At 33.4% G+C, this 23,818-nt stretch overlaps 1 protein-coding gene across 1 annotated transcript in view; it reads right to left on the reverse strand.

The window, feature by feature from the left end:
• Window positions 1–23,818, reverse strand: part of LOC113081272 (voltage-dependent calcium channel subunit alpha-2/delta-2-like) — a 129,753-nt gene that overhangs the window by 49,448 nt on the left and 56,487 nt on the right. Inside the window, exons 5-6 of the mRNA XM_026253346.1 lie at window positions 14,585–14,629; window positions 7,984–8,122 (exon numbers count right to left, since the gene is read on the reverse strand). Coding sequence (XP_026109131.1) covers window positions 7,984–8,122; window positions 14,585–14,629 — 184 coding nt within the window. The remainder of the gene's footprint in view (window positions 1–7,983; window positions 8,123–14,584; window positions 14,630–23,818) is intronic.

Here is a 23,818-nt window from a genome sequence, read left to right on the forward strand (position 1 = left end):
GCTTTCTATTTGAATATATTGTAAATTTGTATTTATTTCTGTGATGCAAAGCATAATTTTCAGCATCATTCCTCCAGTCTTCAGTGTCACATGATTCTTCAGAAATCATTCTGATATGCTGATTGGCTGCTCAAGAAACATTTCTGATTTATTATCTGCTTCATATTTTTTGGAAACAGTGATACATGTAAATTGTCAGGATTATTTCATAAATAGAAAGTTCAAAAGAACAGCATTTATTTGAAATACCAATCTTTTGTATAGAACTAAACGTTAGTAAAATCAGGTTAAAGTACACTAATTCTAAATCTATATATGATGTTTTTTACTCTTATATATCAGTGTCTGACATTTAAGGGTGTGTATAAGTGTGTCTTTGAGTCAAGGATACACACTGTTTATAGCATTACAGACACACACAGGGTGGTATATGCAGATTCAACCACGCCGGAGTGGACAGCAGCTGAGACAAACTCTCTCTCTCTCTCTCACACACACACACACACACACACACACACACACACACACACACACACACACACACACACAGGGATGTGGCAGGTTGTCTAAGCAGAATTACGAGGGCTGGGAAGATAAGGAAACAGATGCAAAACAAAGGCCCTGGTTGATTTATTTACTGAGGACACAGCATGCACCGGACAATAGATAAAAAGAAAAATATCCTCTGAGGGAGAATTTGTGTGTGGCGGGGTGGATCTACATGGGGATATCCTTCAGAATAAGAGTGTGTGTGTGTGTGTGTGTGTGTGTGTGTGTGTGTGTGTGTGTGTGCGAATCCATCATGCACAATCCCTCAGACACTTTTAAGAGCAGCGGTTGTGCTGAACGCTCGGTCTGTTATGGAGCAAAGCACCACACGAGGAGCAGCCCAGGTTACGAGGCCGATTTATGGGGTGTGCTGAGAGCCAGAAATCCTTCATACCGTATCCTGTCATTATTACCTAGTAAAGCAGCGGTACTGGACTCCGTGTGCTGGATGAGAGCTGCTCAGCACGGCTGCTGAATGATGGAGGATGGTAATATAGACACTTTTCATCATATACAAAAGAGGTTAGATTCTTGTTATTCATTCTTGAATAACTGTTACAAACCATTTCAATAAATAAATACATAAAATGGATAATTCTGATTATAATTTCTGTCTGGATCAGAGTTCACTTTCATTATTGATTCAGTCAGAATGAATCAGTCATTAAGACGCACTGAAAATAAATAACTCCAAAGCCACTATGTCTATCTAGTCAAGTTATAATCTAAACTAATATTTGAATATTTGAATATTTTAGATGAAAAATGTAATATTTTTCTATTTTACAAATATATAATACACTTTTTATATAATATTTTATGATTATATATATATACTATTTATTTTATATATTTATTTATTAATTCTATTCAAACATCTATTTAAAATATTTTAACATAATGTTATTAAACTATGTTTAATAATTTTAACATCAACTTACCACAAACATGTCCAAAACCACACTTTTGTAGTACACGGACAATTGTAATTTAATTAAATCATTTTAATTAATGCATTTGGCAAAAAAATAGATAAAAAAAAATTGAATATAATTTTTTATCATATTTAAAAATAATAATATATATATTACAAAATTCTTTTACAGGATGCATAATATTTCTTTCGTTCTTTAAGTACTTAATTTACAACATTTATTTAAAACCAATATTTTTAGAAGAGCTTATTCTGTTAGATTTTTTTTCACTGTTTGTGTCTGTTTTATATATGCCACACATTTTTATGCTATTTGTGCTTTTTTATTATTATGCTTTATTTCTTTTTATACTATTTTATTGCGCTCATAATGTGTCATTGAGTGTCATGAAATAGACCCATAAATAAAATATATTATTATATTTATTTATTTAAAAAAATAACCATGTACTGTTTGAAGAAGTTTTAAAAAATGGTCAGCCAGCTTTATAATTTCTTAATGTTTATCAAAATTATGAGAATGTTATATACAACTTTATAGAAAAAAAGTAAAATGCTCACAAGATTACCATTCAATCCAACCCATATAAACTTTTTTTTAGTTTTGTTTGTAAGAGAGTAAAATAACCCAATCTTATTTCCAATTTTGCTGTTTAACAAATAAGACGGAACAAACATACCCTATTTGTTGCACAATCACATTCACAGCTCTCAAACTGTAGCTCACCTTAGCATCCACATCTCATCCTGAGCACATCAAGGCCACAGACGGCGAGACACATCCACTATCAGTGTCAGTGATCTGTCAGAACAGTGGATCGTACGTCATAACACACACACCCTGACCTCAGGTGATGGAGCGAACACCACGATACAGACACACAATGCATGATCTGCCACAGCATCAACCAGCCATCAGCCCATCAAACACACACACGCATTAATAACGCACACTACAGTGTTCTTTCTTTTATTTACTATGACCCGATTTCTTTCATAGTGTATGACTGAATCAACCTCACAGCACAAATGAAAAAATAAAAAAAATAAAAAATACCACGATCCCTATTGATTAGATTTTACAGAGAAAAAGTTACACAATTTTTTTTCTTAAAAGAGCCAATGGATGAAACTTTCAATTTCTTAGGTTTTTTTTCATTTAGTTAAATTTCTGCTCAGAAAAGCTAAAAAGAAAACACACAGCAAGTTTTTTATGGGCTGTTTTATGTTTCAGTTTGCAGCTGGTTTCTACATACAAAGCTGGCTATTTGAATAAGACCGCCTGATTCAAATAGCCACGCCCCACAGAAGGGAAGGGTGGGGTAAGCAGTAGCTCATTATCATTTAAAGAGACATGCACTGAAACGAGTTGATGTGAGAGCTGTTTTTAGCATGGTAAAAAAAGTGTTGTTTCACAAGACTATTTAAGAATTTTAACCTTAGTATGTTACAGACATTTCATAAACACCCTAAAGAATCATACTAACTTGTGGAAAATGGATGATGTCCCCTTTAAAAGTTCAAATAATAGGTACAATTTAATGCAAATATCTATATGATTAACATAGGTTTAAACATTTTGAAAAAGGCTGATTATGGTTTACTAAATAAAGCATGTGTCCAGTTCAGCTTTGACCACATATAGTATTCACACACACACACACACACACACACACACACACACACACACACACACACACACACACACACACACACACACACACATATATATATATTCTAAAAAAGAAAAAAGGCTTCAGCAAGAACAACAGGGGTAAAACACAACTGCTTACGAAGAGCAGAATCTCAGACTGCTGGTGGAAAAGTGGAAAGTGAAAAAAAAAATCTAATTAAAATGATACTGTAACCAATAAACAGCGGAAATATAATTTGTGAATGTGCTGGTGAATGAAGGAAGCCATTGGCTGCGTTAAGGTTTTTAATTAGTGTGGCGGAGAGCGATAGTGCCCCTTCACTGAGCTGGACGAGCGCGTGGAGCGAGGAGGCGCTGAAGAGGGAGGGAAGAAAAAACGACTTAAATCCACTGTTTATAGCAGTCCCACTTCTTATTGTAGAGTCACATCTCAAAGGGGGTTCGGTTATATCTGGCTTCCAGCAGAGGGAAGAAAATGAAATCTTGGGTCGGCACACACACAAATGCTGTGATTGACGGTGGTCTGATATTACAGTACAGTCCTGGTAATGACACCGTCAGACTATACAGAAACTGTAAGCATGTAAAACACCATTAGAGGTGGTCGTAGCACTTCCTGTGAAACCAGGATTATATTATGCATTATAACGGAATACTTAATTCACTATAATGCATTCATAATGCCTTATAGTACACTGTAAAATCAGTTGTTAGTTCTCATGAATAACTTTATGCATTAATTTTCAAAATTAATTCATATTAATAACCGTTAATATTAATACTGAAAGACAGACTGCATATAAAGTGTTGCCAAGATGGTTAAAAAAGAATGACATTAAAATTGCTCAGAATTAATTTTTACTTTTACATATGAATAAGCTCCTGGACTTATTTTTAATAAAATAAAATAAAATTAACATTAAAATGTATTATATAAAATATTTCCTGATACATTTACATGCTTCTGGTCTTATTTTGTCTAAAATAAACTAGCCATGTTGAGGAAATGGTTCTGAACTGATACAATATCTAGCTTGAATGCAATGCAAGTCACTTTAAAGAAAAGTGATGTGTAAATGTAAATACAATATCACTTCTTATATTGGTATGTCAACCTGCATGTCTTTTTTCCCACAGATGGCATCTGAAAGGAACAAAAACATGATTACAATCAAACCAGACCTGCTTTTCACTGGTTCCTGGTTTGTTTTTCCCAAAGTCTGAGAGGAACGGTGAGAAAAGGTTGTGATCATTCACGGGTGGTGTTTATCTGTTCATTCAGACAAATGAAAGCTGCTCCTCCTCGCCTTTCATTCACACACACAATTAGTCTTTTAATAAGCACCATTTCCTACAGTATCTCCAACAACAACCGAGGCCTGAAAAACAACTTGAGACAGAGACAGTTTCTTACAGCATAGATTCAATTCAAAGACTTTTGCTCAGAATAATAACGAATGAACTTGATCTGTATTAGACTATGTGTGAGTTTCTCAGTCAGCTGGAGTTGAGCTGACGGTGTGATAGTGGACTAACGGACAGAAGAGTCTTCAGGTAATGTATTAATAAACAGTGAAATAAACATTAACTAAGACAAATAAATTATTTTAGAAGTATTTTTTAACTACTAACTAATGGAACTTTTTTGTAAAGTGTTATTAAAATATCTGAGAAGAAGTTGCGCCGAAATGAGATGTTCATTAAGACTCCCGAGTTATGAAAGAGCAACATCTGAGCACTAGAGTTTTCTGCTGCGCTGCTGGTTTTCTCCTAACACCTCGTCTGAGCATCGCACCACCCACCTCACTATGGCTTTCCTCCAGTGTCCCTTCAGTAATAGGCATCGATAATTAGACGGAAACTGTGTGGCTGTTTGACCCGTGCTAATTAGAAAGTTTGGAGACTTGGCAGCAGAATTCATCGGCGGGATAATGAATCATAAAATGGTTCATTACAGACGGGCAAGGAAACGTTCTCAATCTCAATAAATGGCCGAGGAGGCCTTGCAGAGCCGCTAAAGCAGGACTCACACACACATGCCGGCCCATTTACTGCATGAAGAGAGAGACACACACACACACACACACAACATTTTCAGTCAGATCCACTGCGGTTAGAAGAAAGTTTCTGCTTTGGTCTCATTCTGTCTCTCAGACGTCCGCTCACATCAGCGCTACACAAAACGGCCGGCTAAAGCCTGACTGAGTCCTCACTCGACCTGTGTGTGGATTGTGGGAGCTCTGGAGAGTTTCTGATGGGACACAACATCCCTGTTTGTGGTTTCTCTGTGATTTATTAGTGAGGTTTTTACGTAAGCAATAAGGTATGAGAGGCTATACTGTATTGTGAGAGGTTATCTCTCATGCCTTTATTGAACTACAACTCCCATGAGCCCACAGTTACACCAAGTTACAGCAGACAGTCAAGACATCACAAAAGTTCACGGATTAAAATAGTGTATTTCTAAAGTAAAAAAACCTGATTAAAATTCACAGTAGAAAGACTTGCTATTATATAATTATATAATTCAAGAAAAGAAGAAATACTTGTGTTTATAATTTGTTTACAATAAAGTTTATATTTTCTGTTGGATTTTCAGTTTTTATTTTTTATATTGTATTTTATTACATTTTAAATGTTATTATTTTACATTTTATTTCTGTTAATGTTTAATTAATATTAAATAATGTTTTTTATGTTTGTATTTCTCATTTAGTTTCAGTTCAGAATAACAATAACTCCATATACAATTAAATTAAAGTCAACTAGAAAAGAAAATGATATATATATATATATATATATATATATATATATATATATATATATATATATATATATATATATATATATATATATATATATATATTTTTTTTTTTTTTTTTTTAATTCATGCTCCTGGTCCTAATGTGCCCCTAATAAAAATAACATAAATTTAAATAAAATAGAATCAATCTAAAAATAAATGTACAGTATGTGTGTAAACCACTAAGGCATGGATCCAATGTGTTTTACTTCTATTTATGCAATAATGTGCTTGTTTTTAAAGTAAACCGTCATCTAAAACACAGTTGAAATGTATGTTGTTCACATCTCAAATAACCTGTGTAATTGTTCTCAGTCAGAGAAGCGTCCATGTTATGCATCAAAGAGCTCTGAGACTCCAGAGACCCTCTATAGAGTGACATGTGATGGGTATGTGTCAGAGCAGAGTCCAAATGTTGGATCACACTCTTCTAGCATCCATCTTTCAACAATCATCCATTACCCATAAGCCCACAAACATCCACAGACAGATGAAGGAGGCACTCAGGACATTCTACAAACATCTATCCTAGTCAACACACTTACAAATCACAGAGCGACGCAGAAACACTTTCTAAAGAGTGAACATTTTTCTCCTAAAGCTGTACTCTACAAATGTAGTTTATACGTGTGTGTAGTTTACAATTGTCTGTCATTAGACCATTCTGTGTGCATTTAAGAACATGCACGTTGAATCTTGCTGTCATCTCGAAGGACCGCTCAAGGGATTCCCGGGAGATGTTATCAAAGACACAAGACTTCAGTTGTAAAATCCTCCACAGACATCAGACAGAGAGATATCACATCACGCACACAAACCGCTGGATATTTTCACATACTCGGCTTAAAATGAGAGATGAAAATGCTTCAGTCCCACGAGGAAAGAGGTAAAACAAGGTTCACGTCCAAATAAATCCTACTACCTACTACTTCATTTAGATCAGAAGTTCTCAGCTGGTGATTCAAGACCCACTGGTCACAGGTTTGATTTGATAGAAGAGGGAAAAAACAATACAATGCAATCACTACTGCAACTATTACTAAATTGCAACTCGCAGTGCTTTAATGCATAATAAGCAAAATAGACTTATTAATCATATGCTGTGTGGATGTTAAAGTTACAGTAGTAGACCGATGTCAACATTGACAGGTTGTGTGACTCGCTCTTATCCTCAAAAACCATCAGTAAAAGTGTAAAATGTGATAGAATAACACAATACATTCAATTTAGCAAATTGCTGAGCCAATGCAGTCAAGTAATACGGTTGATTTATTTTTTTGTTCATTTTTGAAGGAAGAACAGTCTCCATACAGTAAAAGCAGTAATGTGAAATATTATTACCATTTAAAATAATTATTTTTTATTTAAATATATTTTAAATATAATTTAGGTGTCCTTGTTACAGTGTAATTATGTATATAATACTGAGTAATATTAACTACATGTACTCACTATATGGGAGGGTTAGGATTTCGGTTTGGCTTAGGGTTACTTGCATGTAATTTTGCATAATTAATTGTTATTATAACCGTAAGAACATATAACATGTAACACAGACATCTTATAATAAAGTGTTACCATCATTTATTACTGTGATTAAAGATACATTTCTGCATCATTACTCCAGTCTTCAGTATCATATGATCTTCAGAAATCATTCTAATGTGCTGATTTGCTACTCAAGAAACATTAAGGATTATTATCAATTCTGAAAAGTTTGTTTCATATATATATATATATATATATATATATATATATATATATATATATATATATATATATATATATATATATATATATATATATATATATATATATTTTTTTTTTTTTTTTTTTTGTGGAATCTATGATGCACTTTTATTTTCAAATTCTTTGATGTCCAGGAAGTTCAAAAGAACTGGATTTATTTGAAATATGTAGCAACATAATAAATGACACTCCCATCACTTTTAATTCAATTTAATGCATCCTTGCTGAAAATAATAAATGCTACTGTTGCCAAGCTTTTGAACAGTAGTGTATATGTTTCTTGTCAGTACTCACAGCCTTTGTAGATGTCAGTAGGAATCTGTACGGCTGTGTACGAGTAGTTGACTTTATTCTTGAAGTTGGGATCATCCACAAACTCCAAAGAAAGAGAGTTTGGATTTTGCAAGAGGTTTTCTCCATCATCATCATCCTGCTGCAATGAGAAGAAGCAGAGAAACATCAGCACACACACACACACACACACACACACACATACACACACAAACACACATGTCTATGTTACTAAGAGGGCACTATCGCTCTACACACACACACACGGCTTTGATTGACACACAGCAAACCAAAAAATCATTTAGACACATACACACATGCATCCATGATTAATTAGACAAACACTAATTGCACTGACATGACAGGGGTAATCATGCCCCCACAACTCAAAGGTGGTGGCTCTTTGGAGGAAAAGCGTAATACATCGCCAGTCTATTCATCCACGACACAATACAACAGCAGGTATCAAAGTGTTTGCAAATTACAGAAAATCAATTAGAGTTGGTGATGGCTATCACATTGGCACTGAAGTCCTTCAGATGATTAACCATGTCAATAAATCACCAGAGTGTTTGGCGAATGATGGCTGCTCTACCCTCGACTTGAATCTGCCACACAAGCAGGTAATTAGCATTTTAATGCATCTTGAATCAAAATTTGACTCAAAAAGTCTGGCTTTCAAAGAACTTCAGTGAGTGAAAGTATCAAGCCAGCAAAAAAATAAATAAAAAATGGCAGGATCACAGGATTTTAATGGTTTGCATTTATTAAATACCACAGTCTTGTGTGCTTAGCATAATAATTGAGTCTATGCATAAACTGCATGATAATTGCATTTAGTTGGAATGCTGCTCTTCCATACAATTTTGTCCAATATGTATATTATGTATAATGTCGAACACAAGTTTGGAATAATTCTAATTTTTTTAAGTTTTGAAAGAAGTCTCTTCTGCTCACCAAGGTTGCATTTATTTGATAAAAAAAATCAGTAAAAAGTGTAATATTGTAAAATATTGTAACCTAATATAAATGCTTTCTATTTTAAAAAGTAAGTTATTCCTGTGTTGCAAAGCTGAATTTTCAGCATCATTACTAAAATATTCAGTGTCACATGATCCTTCAGAAATCATTCTACATTTGCAAAATACATTTGCAAAATATAGATGCAACCAGAATCCCACAATGCAATGCGCTCAACTTTATAATTTTCAGTGTGATAAAAAAAACTTAAATGATAATCCTGATTCATATCCCTTTCATTATTTCAAGCACTAGACATTCTTACACAAAATTTAATTAAACATGCAAAATAAACAAGAATATGGCAAATTTTGTCGTCTTTAATCTCCAGTCTGACCTTTTCTTCAATAATCATTATACAAACATTAATCTTTCTCTTTGTCTTTGATTCTTCATCTCACGATCAAACACCCTTGCCTTCGTGGCAGGGTGAAGTGTGGTGTACAGTAACAGAGTGGCAGGAGTTAATTGGGGTTGACATAGTAAACACTGTTTTTTTGTTGTTTTGTTTTGTTTTTTTCCTAAAAATTAAATTCAAGCCTCCTGCCAAGTGTGAGGGCTGATATATGGCCTGACTTTAATCGTCTATTAAAATGCAATTATAAACTGTTGTTGAGCTGAACATGGAGACAGTGGTTTTCCAATACCCCTCAATGTGACACACATAAAGAACGCAAATAACCTCTTGGAGATGGAAAAGCATTTTGGGATTTCTTTCAGTTTTCCTTGCAAATAATTTGAAATGACACGGTGCACTGACTTTACTCATGACTAGCTCATATCTGACTCTAGCTAATAATGTTTTTTTTTTGCCGAACTAACAGGATTAACCACTTATTTAAAAATTAGTTTTCAAATATTGATACTTAGTAGAGAAACTTAAAGGAATAGTTCATCCTGAAATGAAAATTTGCTAAAAGTGTACTCATCTTGAAAACATATCACCAGAACAGAGTTGGAGAAATTTTGTATCACATCCTCTGCAGTGAATGGGTGCCGTCAGAATAAGAGTGGTATTTTGGCCAGAAGCAACAGTCTGAAGTTAAAATCCCCTAATGATGAATTTGTTTCTTACAAAGACGCTGCTTTTCACTTCACACGATGTTTATCTGGAGTGGTGTGGATGACTTGTGGATTATTGTGATGTTTTTATCAGATGTTTGGACTCTCATTCTGACGGCACCCATTCACTGCAGAGGATCCATTGGTGAGCAAATTATGTAATGCTACATTTCTCCATATCTGTTCCAATTAATAAATAAACTACATCTTAGATGGCCTTAAGAGGAGTACATTTTTAGCAAATTGTCCTTTTTGTGCAAACTATTCCTTTAAATACAGCAGCTGTGTTCAGAATACATTACTAGTGGGTAATGTAGTTTTGAAAATTAGTACATGAAATAGTATGCAATATGTCATGATAAATGTTGAAAACAGTAGTGTGCAACACTTGTCGCATGGCCTCACTATTTTGCATGTTTAATCCGTAGTGCTGTAAAGTTGTGAAATAAACAAAGATTAATATCAAACGGATTTCATATTTTCAATTCAATTTTGTGTAGAAATATCCTAACTTTTGGCATTCAGATCAAACGATGAGTCAAGATGATGTAATAAATGTTGGCTGATATTACTTATGGTTCTTTAGTCACACTGGAAATGGAAGATCAAGTGGAGGACACTGCATTGAGGGATACAGTATTCAGTAGTTCTGCACTGCATATTCTGGCAAATGCAGAAGGTCATGTTGCATTTTCATGCATAAACATTTTCACATTGCATTCAAAGTACTGTATACTGCAGATATAGTAATATGCAAGCATGCTCTTCTGAACAAAGCCAACATGAAAATGACATTTTTAATACATTTTACTTAATGAAGGTGAAGGCAACAGTATGTTGAAAAAAGAAAAGAAAAAGCAAAGAAGAGAAGATGCTAACATAAAAACAAACAGTGAATTTCTTTGATGCAGGGATGAATATAATAAAACTAGGAACATTTATAAAGGATGTACATAAAAGTCAATTTTGATCTGATGCATAAAATCACTGCAGTCTGCTTGTTAAACTGAGATATTAAACTGAAGGAAAGCTATAAATGACCGCACCACCCTGATAATAGACATTTCTGTGTTTTTTCAAGATAGCACACACAATTACCCCCCATTTTCAGCTTGTTCAGACACGTTTTCAGTTAACTGATTTGGAAAAGTCGTCTTTGAGGGGATCTCAGCTCGATGTCCTTTATTTGTTTACTCTTCCACCTGACTATCCTTCACTCGAGTGTTTTTCACCATCAGACGAAGCCAGTCATAATTACTCAAGACAGCTTCTAATTATTAGCTCAAAATCCACACAGGACGGAGTGATTGGCTCATTTTCCCTGTTCATACACCACCTGTTTAACTCTATTCATTACCTCGTTTGTTAATTTGATCACCCTGTTTTGAAGGTTTAATTAAATGTTGCGAGAGCCCGAAACTACATTTTGAGGACTCTCTCAATCGCACCTTTATTTTTCAAGGGTTCATTTTAATCACAAACAAAATTACACGCTGTTTCCACTTTTGCCTTCTGAGGGTTAGTGTGCTAGTGGCACAGTCAAATTTAGCAACATAATAACCCTAATGATGACTTGTAGAAACAAAAATGGCATCATTTATTTAAACCCTAACCCTAATTTAAATCTTTTTTTTTTCTTTTGCAGTACATGTAACGTTTAATGCCAAAACTTTGTGAATTAAAAATTTAAAACCTCTTTATGCATGTAAGTGAACCTCGAATCTGTTATTTGTACATCAGAGCATTTGGCAACTTGACATCCAGCAGGCAGATGTTGGCGTTTTAATGTAAATAACTTTGTGTGTTCAGTGGCGATGTAATCAATTAAAGATGAAGCCACTGAACCATCTGGATTACGATCGTTACAATTTATTATCTTCAGTTTTGAACTCTTTTAGATATCGGTTAACCATCTGGATTTCTGATAATTTTTCTTTGATTTTCCTGTTGCAAAGTATCTGAAACACATCTCAAAAATAAGACATAAAAGTTTCCTGCGGCACATCAAGCCAAAGGTTTCCTCAGTGGGTCTGAGGAAGAGTCAACATCATTAGAACGGCTCGTGATGGAGATCTGCCTGCAGGACTGAAGATTACAACTTCCAGGGCAGGAAAACCAGCAGATCTTTCCTGCAGTAGGTGGAGGAGAGCAAAGCTCCAAAGGGCATCACAAAACAGCATGGAAGAGGAGGAGAGTGGGAGGGAATGGAATGGCACCATGCCACAGTTTGCCGAGCGGGACGACAGAGACGAAATAGATAGAAAAGACAGTGATGATAAAAAGAGAAACCTCAGGTTGAGTTGATGGACCTGATTTCCACTGGCAGTCAGAAAAACACCAAACAGCTTTTGTCTGACTTTGTCGACTAAAACAAGACGGCAACTCCTCTGTTGTTATTGCATTCATACTCATAGATATTCATTACATTTGAATAGACACTGAAACAATCTCAATATATTGAAAATGTAAATTTTTTAATTTGTACAAATTCAGATACAAATAGTAATAAAAATAATATATTTTTTAATTATAATCATTATTATTATTATTAATGTAATAAAAGTACTAAAATGAAATAAATAAAGATACATACATATATATATATATATATATATATATATATATATATATATATATATATATATATATATATATATATATATATATATACACACATATATATATATATATATATATATATATATATATATATATATATATATATATTTTTTTTTTTTTTTTTTGCTGGACAAAGCGTAATGGATACTAATACTAATAATAATAATACATTTTTATTTTTATTACTATTTGTCTTTTATATTTATATTATTATTATTCTTTAGAGTAATACATGTAATAAAACACTAAAAATAAATAAATAAACATTATTATTATTATTATTATTATTCTTTAGAGTAGTACATGTAATAAAACACTAAAAAATAAATAAATAAACATTATTATTATTATTATTATTATTATTATTATTATTATTATTTTATTTATTTTTTTATAATAATCTTTGCCAAATCCTCTGACAACTGGAAAAAATGTAATGAAAAATGGCAAACCGATTAGTTTATTATTGAAATTAATAAAAGTAATGATTCCTGGTAGCCTTTAGAAATCACTCCTAAACTATTATATTGATAAACAAGCTAAATATGTTAACTGTAATGTTATTAAACACATTTAATTAATCTAATGAACCTAATTAATTATGAATATAATAAAACCAAAATATAAAACCTCAAAACATAATAAAAACAAAACAACACAATACATAATAATGTATTAATAATGTGATTAATACAGTAGAAGCTGTGCTGATATTGGTTCAGAGAGTTTCTGGAGTTATGCAGGTGTGTGACTGCAGTCGTGGATATGAAAGCACTCTTTCTGACCCTGTGTTTCGTGGGCTGGCAGGGGTCACGAGGGTGTCGGTGGGCTGCCGTCCCCTTGGCCCCTTTAATGATGAGCGATGTCCTCCAATTAGAGACGTTGACAGCCCCTAAAGCGCCCAATCATTAATCACACGCCTGCCGTGCTTCTACTGCACAAAATCACTCTCTGATTTATGACGTCTCTGGCTCTACAATTCCTCCATTCCTCCTCTACTCATCCGGCCTGATATAACCGCGTCCTTCTGCATGCTGTCAAATCAATCAACCGCAGAAGAGAGTCACCGTGACCTTTCACTTTTACAGTGAAAAGGTTGTTACTGAGTATAAAATATGTTAAAAAAAAAAATCGGTGACATGTATATTTGTGTCCCAGAGGAGAACAAAGTTGCTCAAAGTTTGCTCTTTCACATCACTTAAGTATCCACATCATCTCACTTTTCTCCTAAAATCCTTTATGTTTCTTTGACTTTAAGACTGGACCTTTAAATTAATAATGATTTATGTAAGGAAACTAAACAAGCCTATTGTCAAATATGTAATGAAAATATATAAATATTCTTACTGACAACTAAACTCAATTTAGCATTACTTTTTATATAGTTTTATAGAAATAATAGTAATAACAACAACAACAGTAAATAAACAAATAAAATAATAACATATTAATTCAAAATACTTCCTTAGAAGATTAGTATAAACAAACTTTTTACTTTTTTTATTAATCTTTGTATGATTTTTTTATATAAGAATAGTAATAATAATACATAACATTGAATAAATACATAGATATTATTATAATATTATAAATATAAATATATAATGTTAACCAATATTGAACATACCTAACTTTTGAAATAATAATAAAGTAAATATTTAGAACACTAGTATAAACACACGATATTTACAAAATAACGTTACAGTACATGCTATTTGTGGCCTAACTCAGATTTTATCCTAATGTGATGACACACTTCGAGATCAGAGGAAAAAGATTCAGGGAAAACCTCTACAGCTATTAAATACTAAACATACAAGAAACTACTCCTGACAAAAGCACACAAAAACCAAGAGTTTTCATTTGAAACGGTACAAAACAAACACAAATATTGGTCACTTACACCATCCGAGTCGCCTTTGGAGTCGTAGTACTGGATGTCATTTTCCTAAAATGAAACAACACATAAATATTAGTGACGTAAACATTTATGTAAAAATGATTGCATTTAAGGACCATTAATAACTTTCCAGCTCATGTCCCCTGCATTCTACATTATATTTTCATATGAGACCAAAAAAAAAAAAAAAAAAGATTAGCTTATTAGCTTATTGGTTTGCCAAGAAAATAAAGCAATAATGAAACTGCAGCGCTGTCCTGGGGCCGCTGTCGTGAGACAGTAATTACCATTTGTTTTGATGCTGTCTGCTTTTGTATTCACTATCACATGCAAATCTTTTTTTGTTTTCTGAATTAGACATCTGATCGCAAAGCAGAAAGACTGAGCCTTCTTTTAAAATAATAACTCACTGACTCTTGACATGAGATGAAATTTCACAAGCCATTAGTTTGACCAGATGATCACTAGCATCTTCTGACAAAATCATGCTTTTCTTCTTATTATTTTATCACAAGGATGACATTATAGGATCACTCACTCACTCAAATCTCACCCAACCATCTAAACCTAAGCATTTATATCGATTAAGACGTTTGGCTGACACCAGCCTCACAATTCATACATTAATCATCAATATACAATACATATCACATAAATACTGAGACACTGCTTTTCCATTTGACATTAAAGGTGAAAAAAAACAAACAATTTGTGAGAAAATACAAACAGGACTACTAATATTAATACATTAAATATTGAAAAATATAAAGTTATATATTAATCTTTATTGAACAAACATCTTTAGTAAACTGGAGCAAACATCCATTGCTTTAGAGTTTCATAATTTGTTATAATAGAACAGAAAATAACGTTTTTACGCCACTTCAATTAATATATGTTGGTATTTAATGTTAGATATATTTCACATTAAATACTGACATATCTTTACTCAAAAACCAAAACTCAAAAAGTAAATTTAACCTCATGTCTAATACTGGAAACATTATAAAGTGTGCTTGAAACTGTTCCAAAAAAAGAAAAAATGAGAGAAACATTGATGACACACAAGCTGAAATAGACCAAAGGATGTTCCTAGAAACATTCGGGACATAATTTGGCATATTTCGGAGTAGAGAAGCATCCCGTGGTTGTGTAAATGCGAGTGATGTTGTGTGTGAGATCTGAATGGATCAGCATCAGTGCTGTAGCATCTCTCAGTAGCATGATCATGAGTCCTGATGTCTCTCGGGGGTCTCTGTCTGATCTCCTCCCTCTCTCATGTACACACAGGGGGAACCATCACAAGGGATCACTTGTTTTCTCCATTTGAAACAGCAAACTACTTCCTCTTTTTCTGTATGGACTGCACAAAATACTGTGCATATACACAGGCAGTCAAAAGTTTGGAATAATGAAGTCTCTTCTGCTCACCAAGACTTCATTTATTTGATCAAAAACACAGTAAAATACAGTAATATTGTCAAATGTAAAAACAATTCCAATTCTCCCAAAGATTTGACCAGTAGTCCAGTGTATATATCTAATAATAACTACACTTCACTTTCTATTTCCAAAGTGACAAATGAGTCCAAACCGTATAAGCAGTGATCTCTTTCTTGACTCATTTTTGATTGGATGGATGAAAGATTAAAGTAAAAATACTAGTAATTGTATTTATTGTTAAGATAACTGGATGCCACTTGAATACTTACAGTACACATGATGCAACATAATGAGATCATGTGACAGTGTAGCATACCACTGTTTGATACATTTAGAAACATACTCCATCATGCACACAGCAGAGTATACTGTATAATGCATTACTGCACATATATGCAAAATAGCACGCTTCAAACAGTATTATGTTATGGTTTGTATACATATGCATGAATAGTTCAGTGGCTGCAGTCATTTGATATCATTGCATTTCGAAAATGGTCTTAATGATATTTGTTAGTGCAGTTAATGTGTCAAGAAAGAGATGTTAAAAATTTGAGCTTATTTTACTTAATCTGGAAATATAGTTGTTTGTGTAAATTCATTAAAGTATTCTATGATAACTATAAGCAGTCTGGAAACTGCAGAAACAGAATGAGTAGAATACTAGCATGCGATTCCGAAATAGCCTGTTTCTCTCCGGTTCTCGGTCCATGCCAGTTCTATTCCCGTCTCTGTCTAAAGTGCCAATCCAAACAAACCAGCGCCAAAAACACAGTGACAACCACAGTGTCTGAGCTGGACACAAGGCGGCGGTCAAAATGCTGACAAATCTAAACAACCTTGCAACTCTCACACACACACACACACACACACACCCGCGCACAGCAGCGTCCCGCGAGACTCTGTCAGGAGATCAGCAGATAGAGACAGAAATAGAGCGAGAGAAAAGTTCCATTCCTTCAAATGAAAAAGCCAGTCAGTCGTGAGCGATGACCTCCCGCCCTCTCCTCCCCAAACCTCTCTTCCGGCCCCTCTGGGTCTCTCAAGCTTCTTTCCACAAAAACACACTCCTGCCACCGATGTCATTCTATAAAAACAGGTGCCTTTTCCATTTCCCAATTTTTAAGAGTAAATAAAATATTTACATTTATATTAGACAGAATCTTTTTATTAAATGGCATTGTTTCATCCTTAAGGAATTTTAAGGAGTTAATCGATGCATTAAAGGATGCCTTCAGTTCAAGATATTTCTTAGATCAGTTCTTTCATTCTGAAATTTCTAGAAATGCCTGTCTTACTTTTATTAGCTGTTTACATTTACAAAAATCATGGTAATTGGGTTAAAAGTTTGAGACCTTCTGACAAATACAACAAAAAAATAAACCTACTGTAGTCCTTGAAAAAAATAAAAAATATATAAATTAAATATATAAATAAAATGTAAATATACAAAATATGAACCATGAGATGAACTAATAAATATTATGCATATAAATATTACATATATTTATATAAATAATATGTATTAAACATATCTTATGATACTGTTTTAATATACACTATCCTATAAATATATTATTCTATATGTAAAATGAATAGATTATAAATATCTATAAATATATGTCACACACACACACACACACACACACACACACACACACACACACACACACACACACACACACACACATTACTATTTTAATATATTACCCAGTTATATTAGGAATAAATAAATATTTCTAATTATTTATTTATAGCGTAAATGTATAACAGAAATTTAAATCAGTATATAAAAAAATTATAATAAAATTAAATAAATAAACTGTATTTATTGTATGTGCATAACGTCAGGCCAACAAACAAAAAAAAATGCAGGAAAAAAGGCAAGTAAAGAAAAAATTAAAATCTTTAAAGGGTTACTGAATTTATGCTGACACATTTTGTTTATACCAGCGCAAAGCAAAATGCACTGTTAAATTCATTAATGACACATATGTTGATAAGGCACACGTTTTGTAAAATGACCCTCACACTGTGGAAAGGTCACACACTCTCTGAGGGGTTTAAAGGAGGGATCCGGGCAACAGAGAATGAGAAGGACAGAAAATGAAAGAGAAGACAGAATTTGCAGAGAGATAGAGAGGGACGGAGCAATAAGAGCTGAGAAAAGAGGAGCAAGAGATAGGGAGGAGAGGAGAGAAGAGGATGGGCGGCAGTAGACTCTATTAATAGAAGTTCTCAGCAGAGACAATCCCTCTGGCGGAGTGTGGGTGTCTCTAGTGAGCCAGTGGGCTGCAGCGTGTGTGTGTGTGTGTGTGTGTGTGAACCGTAAACATGTGAACTGTGATCTTACAGTCGTGCAGCAGCTCAGCACAAGCAGTGTGTCATCACACACCTGTGCTCAACACACTAACACACCTGTCAAACACTAATAATGGACTACACACATGTAGCATAATGTTACAGTTTCTCTCTCCTAACAAAAACAGATATAAGGGTATTACCATGTTCTTTGCACATCGCTATACTTTGCCAAAGTATGTGTGTATGGTTATCTATTATAGGTAAACCATGATATTCAGGGTTATTAACATAAAAATAAACCCATAAAAAATCAAACTCGGTTCTTTGTTCACTTAATTTTACTGCAGTTTCATTTACACACGTGGAACAATTCATAGCAGGATTTTCAGAAAGATTGAAACTAAAAGACGTAAAATTTTAATTTTATAAAAAAATGAATCACACACAAAAAAAATCACAATGAAAATAATATAAAAATAAATAAATAAATAAATATCTCTCCAATAAGCGAGTATGGTAAGTTTTGCCGGGACACTCGAGTCCATCAAGGCCCATCTATTATAACCAGTCTGTTTCTCATCTGCACCCCGTTTCAACTCACTCCATCCCTTCACAATAAACACACATTCATACAGATGAGTTTTTACGGTTTACTGGCATATAAAAATAAATATAATATCATTTCATTTAGTAGAGTATTTAATTAAAGACTACAAGGATGGATGATGCTAGTTTAGAAAATAACACAAATCTATTTCATTTAAATTTATTGCACAAAATAAAACTGTGAAAAAAAAAAAATCTTCAAGAATTGTGGTGCATTAACTAATATTAATTATCTAGATGCATCAAATCTATTTTTCAGTGTGTGCATTTTTCCTGCCAAAGTGCTTGTAGTTTCGCTGCGTGCAAGTCAAAAGTAGTACAATGACAACAGTCAATAAAACAATAAAAACACAAATGAAATATCAGCACAGTTCTTGTTCAGTGCTCCTCGGTCTGTGATTACAGCCAGGCTACTGGAGGTCAGCTTCTGTTGCTATAGAAACAGTCTTTGTTCCACATCCATAATAATGCTGATTTGTCCTTTCATTTCACTGTTTCACCTTCTTGTCATTTCACTAGTTCTCAGATTCGACAGCTGGGTCATACAGATGTAAAATTCTATCAACATGTTGTACCTGTCAGAAACCCAGCTTTCTTTTGTTGAAGGAGACTAAAAATCCAATGTTTAAAAGCAGAGCACCATGGACTTTCTGTTTTCCACAGAAGAAAGAAAATCATAGATGTTTGGAAAAACATCAGGGAGAGCAAATAGTGACAAAAGTAGTTAAGTTGGTTGTTGTTTCATGCTTGACACTGGTGATGAATGAGCAGTGATTGTTTCTACCAGCAGGGGGAGATATGTTCATAATAGCATACTCCCATACTACTCATACTTACTCTCCATTATATAGTCAAACTGACTTAATACATTCACTAAAATGTGTAGCATATAACTAGAACATGGAAGACTGTATCCCATGATGCAATGCTCTAGACAAACTTTTTCAGGAAAAGACATATGTTTTTAATGTTCTCATCCTGGAGTCATAATGACATTTTATGAGATGTAATATGCATATGTTCAAGTAAATACATTTAAAATGCGGATCTCTCTGAATTAAAAACAAACAAACAAAAATATTGAAATATCTGATTTTACATAAAGTAATACTATTTTTAAATTCACAGTAGACATTATACAGAATATACTGCACAGTATGCAGAAAACAGTACACTAGTTCATTGCAACATTACCATACACAAATTACTTGACACCTGCAACAAACCACAAATTACAAGCTGCTATTTATCAATTAATATATATTCAGCATCAATGAATATACATGGGCTCAAATGAACACATCTTTCATCTTTCAAAGGCTCTTTTGAATGCAGCTCAACTCATTTGATCATCTCCATCCACATACATTCACAGCAGCCTCAGAGACTTTGACATTTAAATTACAAACGATCTCTGTGTTATCCATGGAGACAGCTTAGAACGGAGCCTCTATCTCCTCCAGACACACACTAATTGCTTCATAATTACAGCACACACACGCGCGCGCACACACACACACACACACACACATACACAGACGCCGTCCCCCCCGATCTGATCTTTAAAACACACATTGCACAGTACGCAACTCACTTATTCAAGGAATCCAATGGATTTCCCAGTGAAATGGGATATTCAACTAGAATATGAGCGGGAACTGGGCGGGATTCGATTTTGTCCATCGCAAATTGATTAGATTTCAATCTGGGAGCAAAAATTATTATCAAAATATTCTTGATTCTGTGTGTCCTGAAATGCAGCACTGCTGTAAAACTTCAATATCAGTCACAAACTGAACAGTGTCTACAAGGGTTATTATCGTAGGGTTATTAAATAAATAAACTGTTAAATAAAGCTGAACATAGCAAAAGAAAAAGAAAAAAAGAAAAAAGCGAAATCAAATTATTAACAAATACAATAGTAGTAGTAGTAATAAAATAGCACTGCTCTAACAGCTGGTTAATATACTTTAAGAGGCATTTGTGAAAAGGAAAGTTATTTCAGGAGTGGAGCAAGTTATGAATTTATGAAACAAAGAATATAAATGACAAGAATATACATTGAGTGTAAATATCAGGAACGTTGTATAAAAGTAATCTGGGAGCAAAAGATTCAGAGCTGATATACAAATAAACTGCATAAAAGGTTTCAGCACTTTGTGCTCGAACCCCTAATTATATATCAAATGTTCATTAAATAATTATATCATAAAATAAATATAAATACTTAATTATACTTAATTAATTAATTAATTAGAAAAATAATTATTCTATAAATATAAATTGTATAAAACTTATAATCGTATGTCTCCTTTAATGTTTCAAATAACTTTTATGAACATAAAATGTAAAAAATATGGGTGAAATAACTTTTTTAATCATTCAGCATTCAAATTAAACAACATACTTATTTTGATCTTTACTGATATATGAAAGACTGAAGCGAATGAAAGAAATAGTCAAATCTTAACATAAAATATATATAAGAAAAAGTGATCATACAAAACTGTATTATATTTTAAATGATTAAAATATGGATAAATCTATTGTTTCGTGAAAGTGTCTCTATATATCTTAACATGCATCGACGAAATGTTTACAATAAAACCAGGAATATTTAAAGAGAGTAAACATGGTCAATTCTGATTTCACACCGGGAAACAACTCATCTTGAATCGTGATTGTGTTAAGTTTAAAGCGGCTGTCACACAAACGCTGACGGATGATCCACAGCGGAGGAAACAATACATTACTGCTGGGAAACATTCCTGTCAGAAAAACCTCAATCCTGCAGATACGCTTGTGTTTAAAGTTTAACATGCAGTTGTTTTCTGTTTCCTGAATACATCAATACGTTGCATGCTTTATTCTGTCGACTCGTCAATAGATAAGACAAAGTGACAGGAAGGCAGAGAAACATACAGATGATCGATCCCTGTTGTACTTTACATCAAAAGCCATTACATTAACTCATTACACACACGTCAGCTAAGATAGCGAGAGAGATGTGAATGTATTGAATTTTTTAAGGCACTTTTCAGCACTTTGTAAGCTCTTTATCTTCTAGTGTCAGCTCTTCAATGATCACTCTACACCAGTTTATTTGTGTAGTTTTTGTTAATATTTTGATGTTTTCATTTCCATTGTAGTGCAAGGCTGTTGTTTTAAATACAAATGTAGTTATTTTGACTTATACATTTGATTTTATTTTATTTCAGTCAACACTGATTTTATTCCAAGTAGTGAAAGTGTTTTTTTTTTTTTTTTTTTTTTTTTTTACTTTTACTGTAATAACCCTGGTACTTGTCTATCTAAAAGAAGGTCTGGATTTTTCTTTGAAAATCACTAGAGTTAGCAAAGTTTTTAGAAACAGTTTCAACTGAAGAATTAAACAGCAAATTATCCAGATATCAATATTGAGGTATTTCTAAATAATCGAATGGTTAATAAAGCAGTCGACTGGAACATGAAAAGTTATTATTGGTTAATACATCAGCAGGAAGAAAACATGCTGTGAATAATAATTTGATGAAGGATCAGTAAAGTAGGAGTAGTAAATTGGTAGGATCTTTTTTCTTTAAAGTAACATGCACCTATGAACTGTGCACAATATAACTAGACCATTTTTTAACGAAATAAATAGGATCAATTTTAGTTTGACAGCAAATGCAGATGTGTGTGAGGGGCCTGAGGGTCCGGAGCCCTATTAGCATACGATCACAATCCCTGGGTTTTTAAACAATTACTGTGTTTGAGCAGTGCACAGATGTTCATTTTATTGCCAATACACAAATAAACATGTAGATAAAACAGCTAAAGTAAGCGGCACAAATTTGGATGCAGTGAATGCCATTTGCCATGAGTAACAAACACATCAGTGTGCTGCACGTGCCACAGTCTCATTTCAACTGGCAGCTCATACAAATATTGTTAAATAATATATATATATATATATATAAAATACCAAAGTAGAAATATAGAGAAAACACACACACACACACACACACACACACATACTGTAGGTATAAATATATATAAGACAATATATAATTAAATATTATGTATAGCAAGTTGCATACAAATTATGCATTTTCAATTCAGATTTTTTTGTCATTCTTCATTTAAAACCATTTAATTTAAAATCCCAATCCTTTTATGCATCTCTCCACCTTTACTCCTTCATAACCTGTTTTTCTTACACCTTATTTCCTCCTAATTTCTCTCCTTTTGTGGCTTTTCTATTGCCGTCAGATCACTGGAGCTGCAGGCAGCACAATCGCTCTGTGAATATTCCAATCCTCTGATAAGGAGAGGGAATGCTGTCCCGTTGCATTGTGGGTAATACGGTCCTCTATTGTTCTGTGAAAGGGTTCCATTGAGGAGTCTGTGTCTAGCAGCAGATAAAATCGTAACACGGCGTGGACACACTGCCTGATAATGGCATGATTCACGGCAACACACACACACTCACACACACACTGCAACAAGCTTAAACTGATCTGGATAAAAGTGTTTTAACGAACAAAGATCAATATCAAAAGTCAAAAGAGCCCACCCACAAGCATCTATGATACTCTGGTCCTTCCTTCAGTGGGATTTTTTCAATAGTTGATTATCTTCCAGTCGGAAATCTCAGGGATGGTTGCTTAGTAAACATATAACAATTACAATTTGAGAAATCATTTGTGTAAAAATGGGTTTGTTCTAATCATTAATTCTAAATAAGGGTCACAGCAATAGTTAGAGATGGCCGCCGTCCATTAAATCTTACATTATAGTATGTGTAAAATGATATCACAACACATTAACCATAGCAGTATGATATATATACATATATATATATAGTATTTTCCGGAATATAAGTCGCACTTTTTATTCATAGTT

This window comes from Carassius auratus, unplaced genomic scaffold, assembly GCF_003368295.1.
Source record: "Carassius auratus strain Wakin unplaced genomic scaffold, ASM336829v1 scaf_tig00033555, whole genome shotgun sequence".
In the NCBI taxonomy this organism is placed as follows: domain Eukaryota; kingdom Metazoa; phylum Chordata; class Actinopteri; order Cypriniformes; family Cyprinidae; genus Carassius; species Carassius auratus.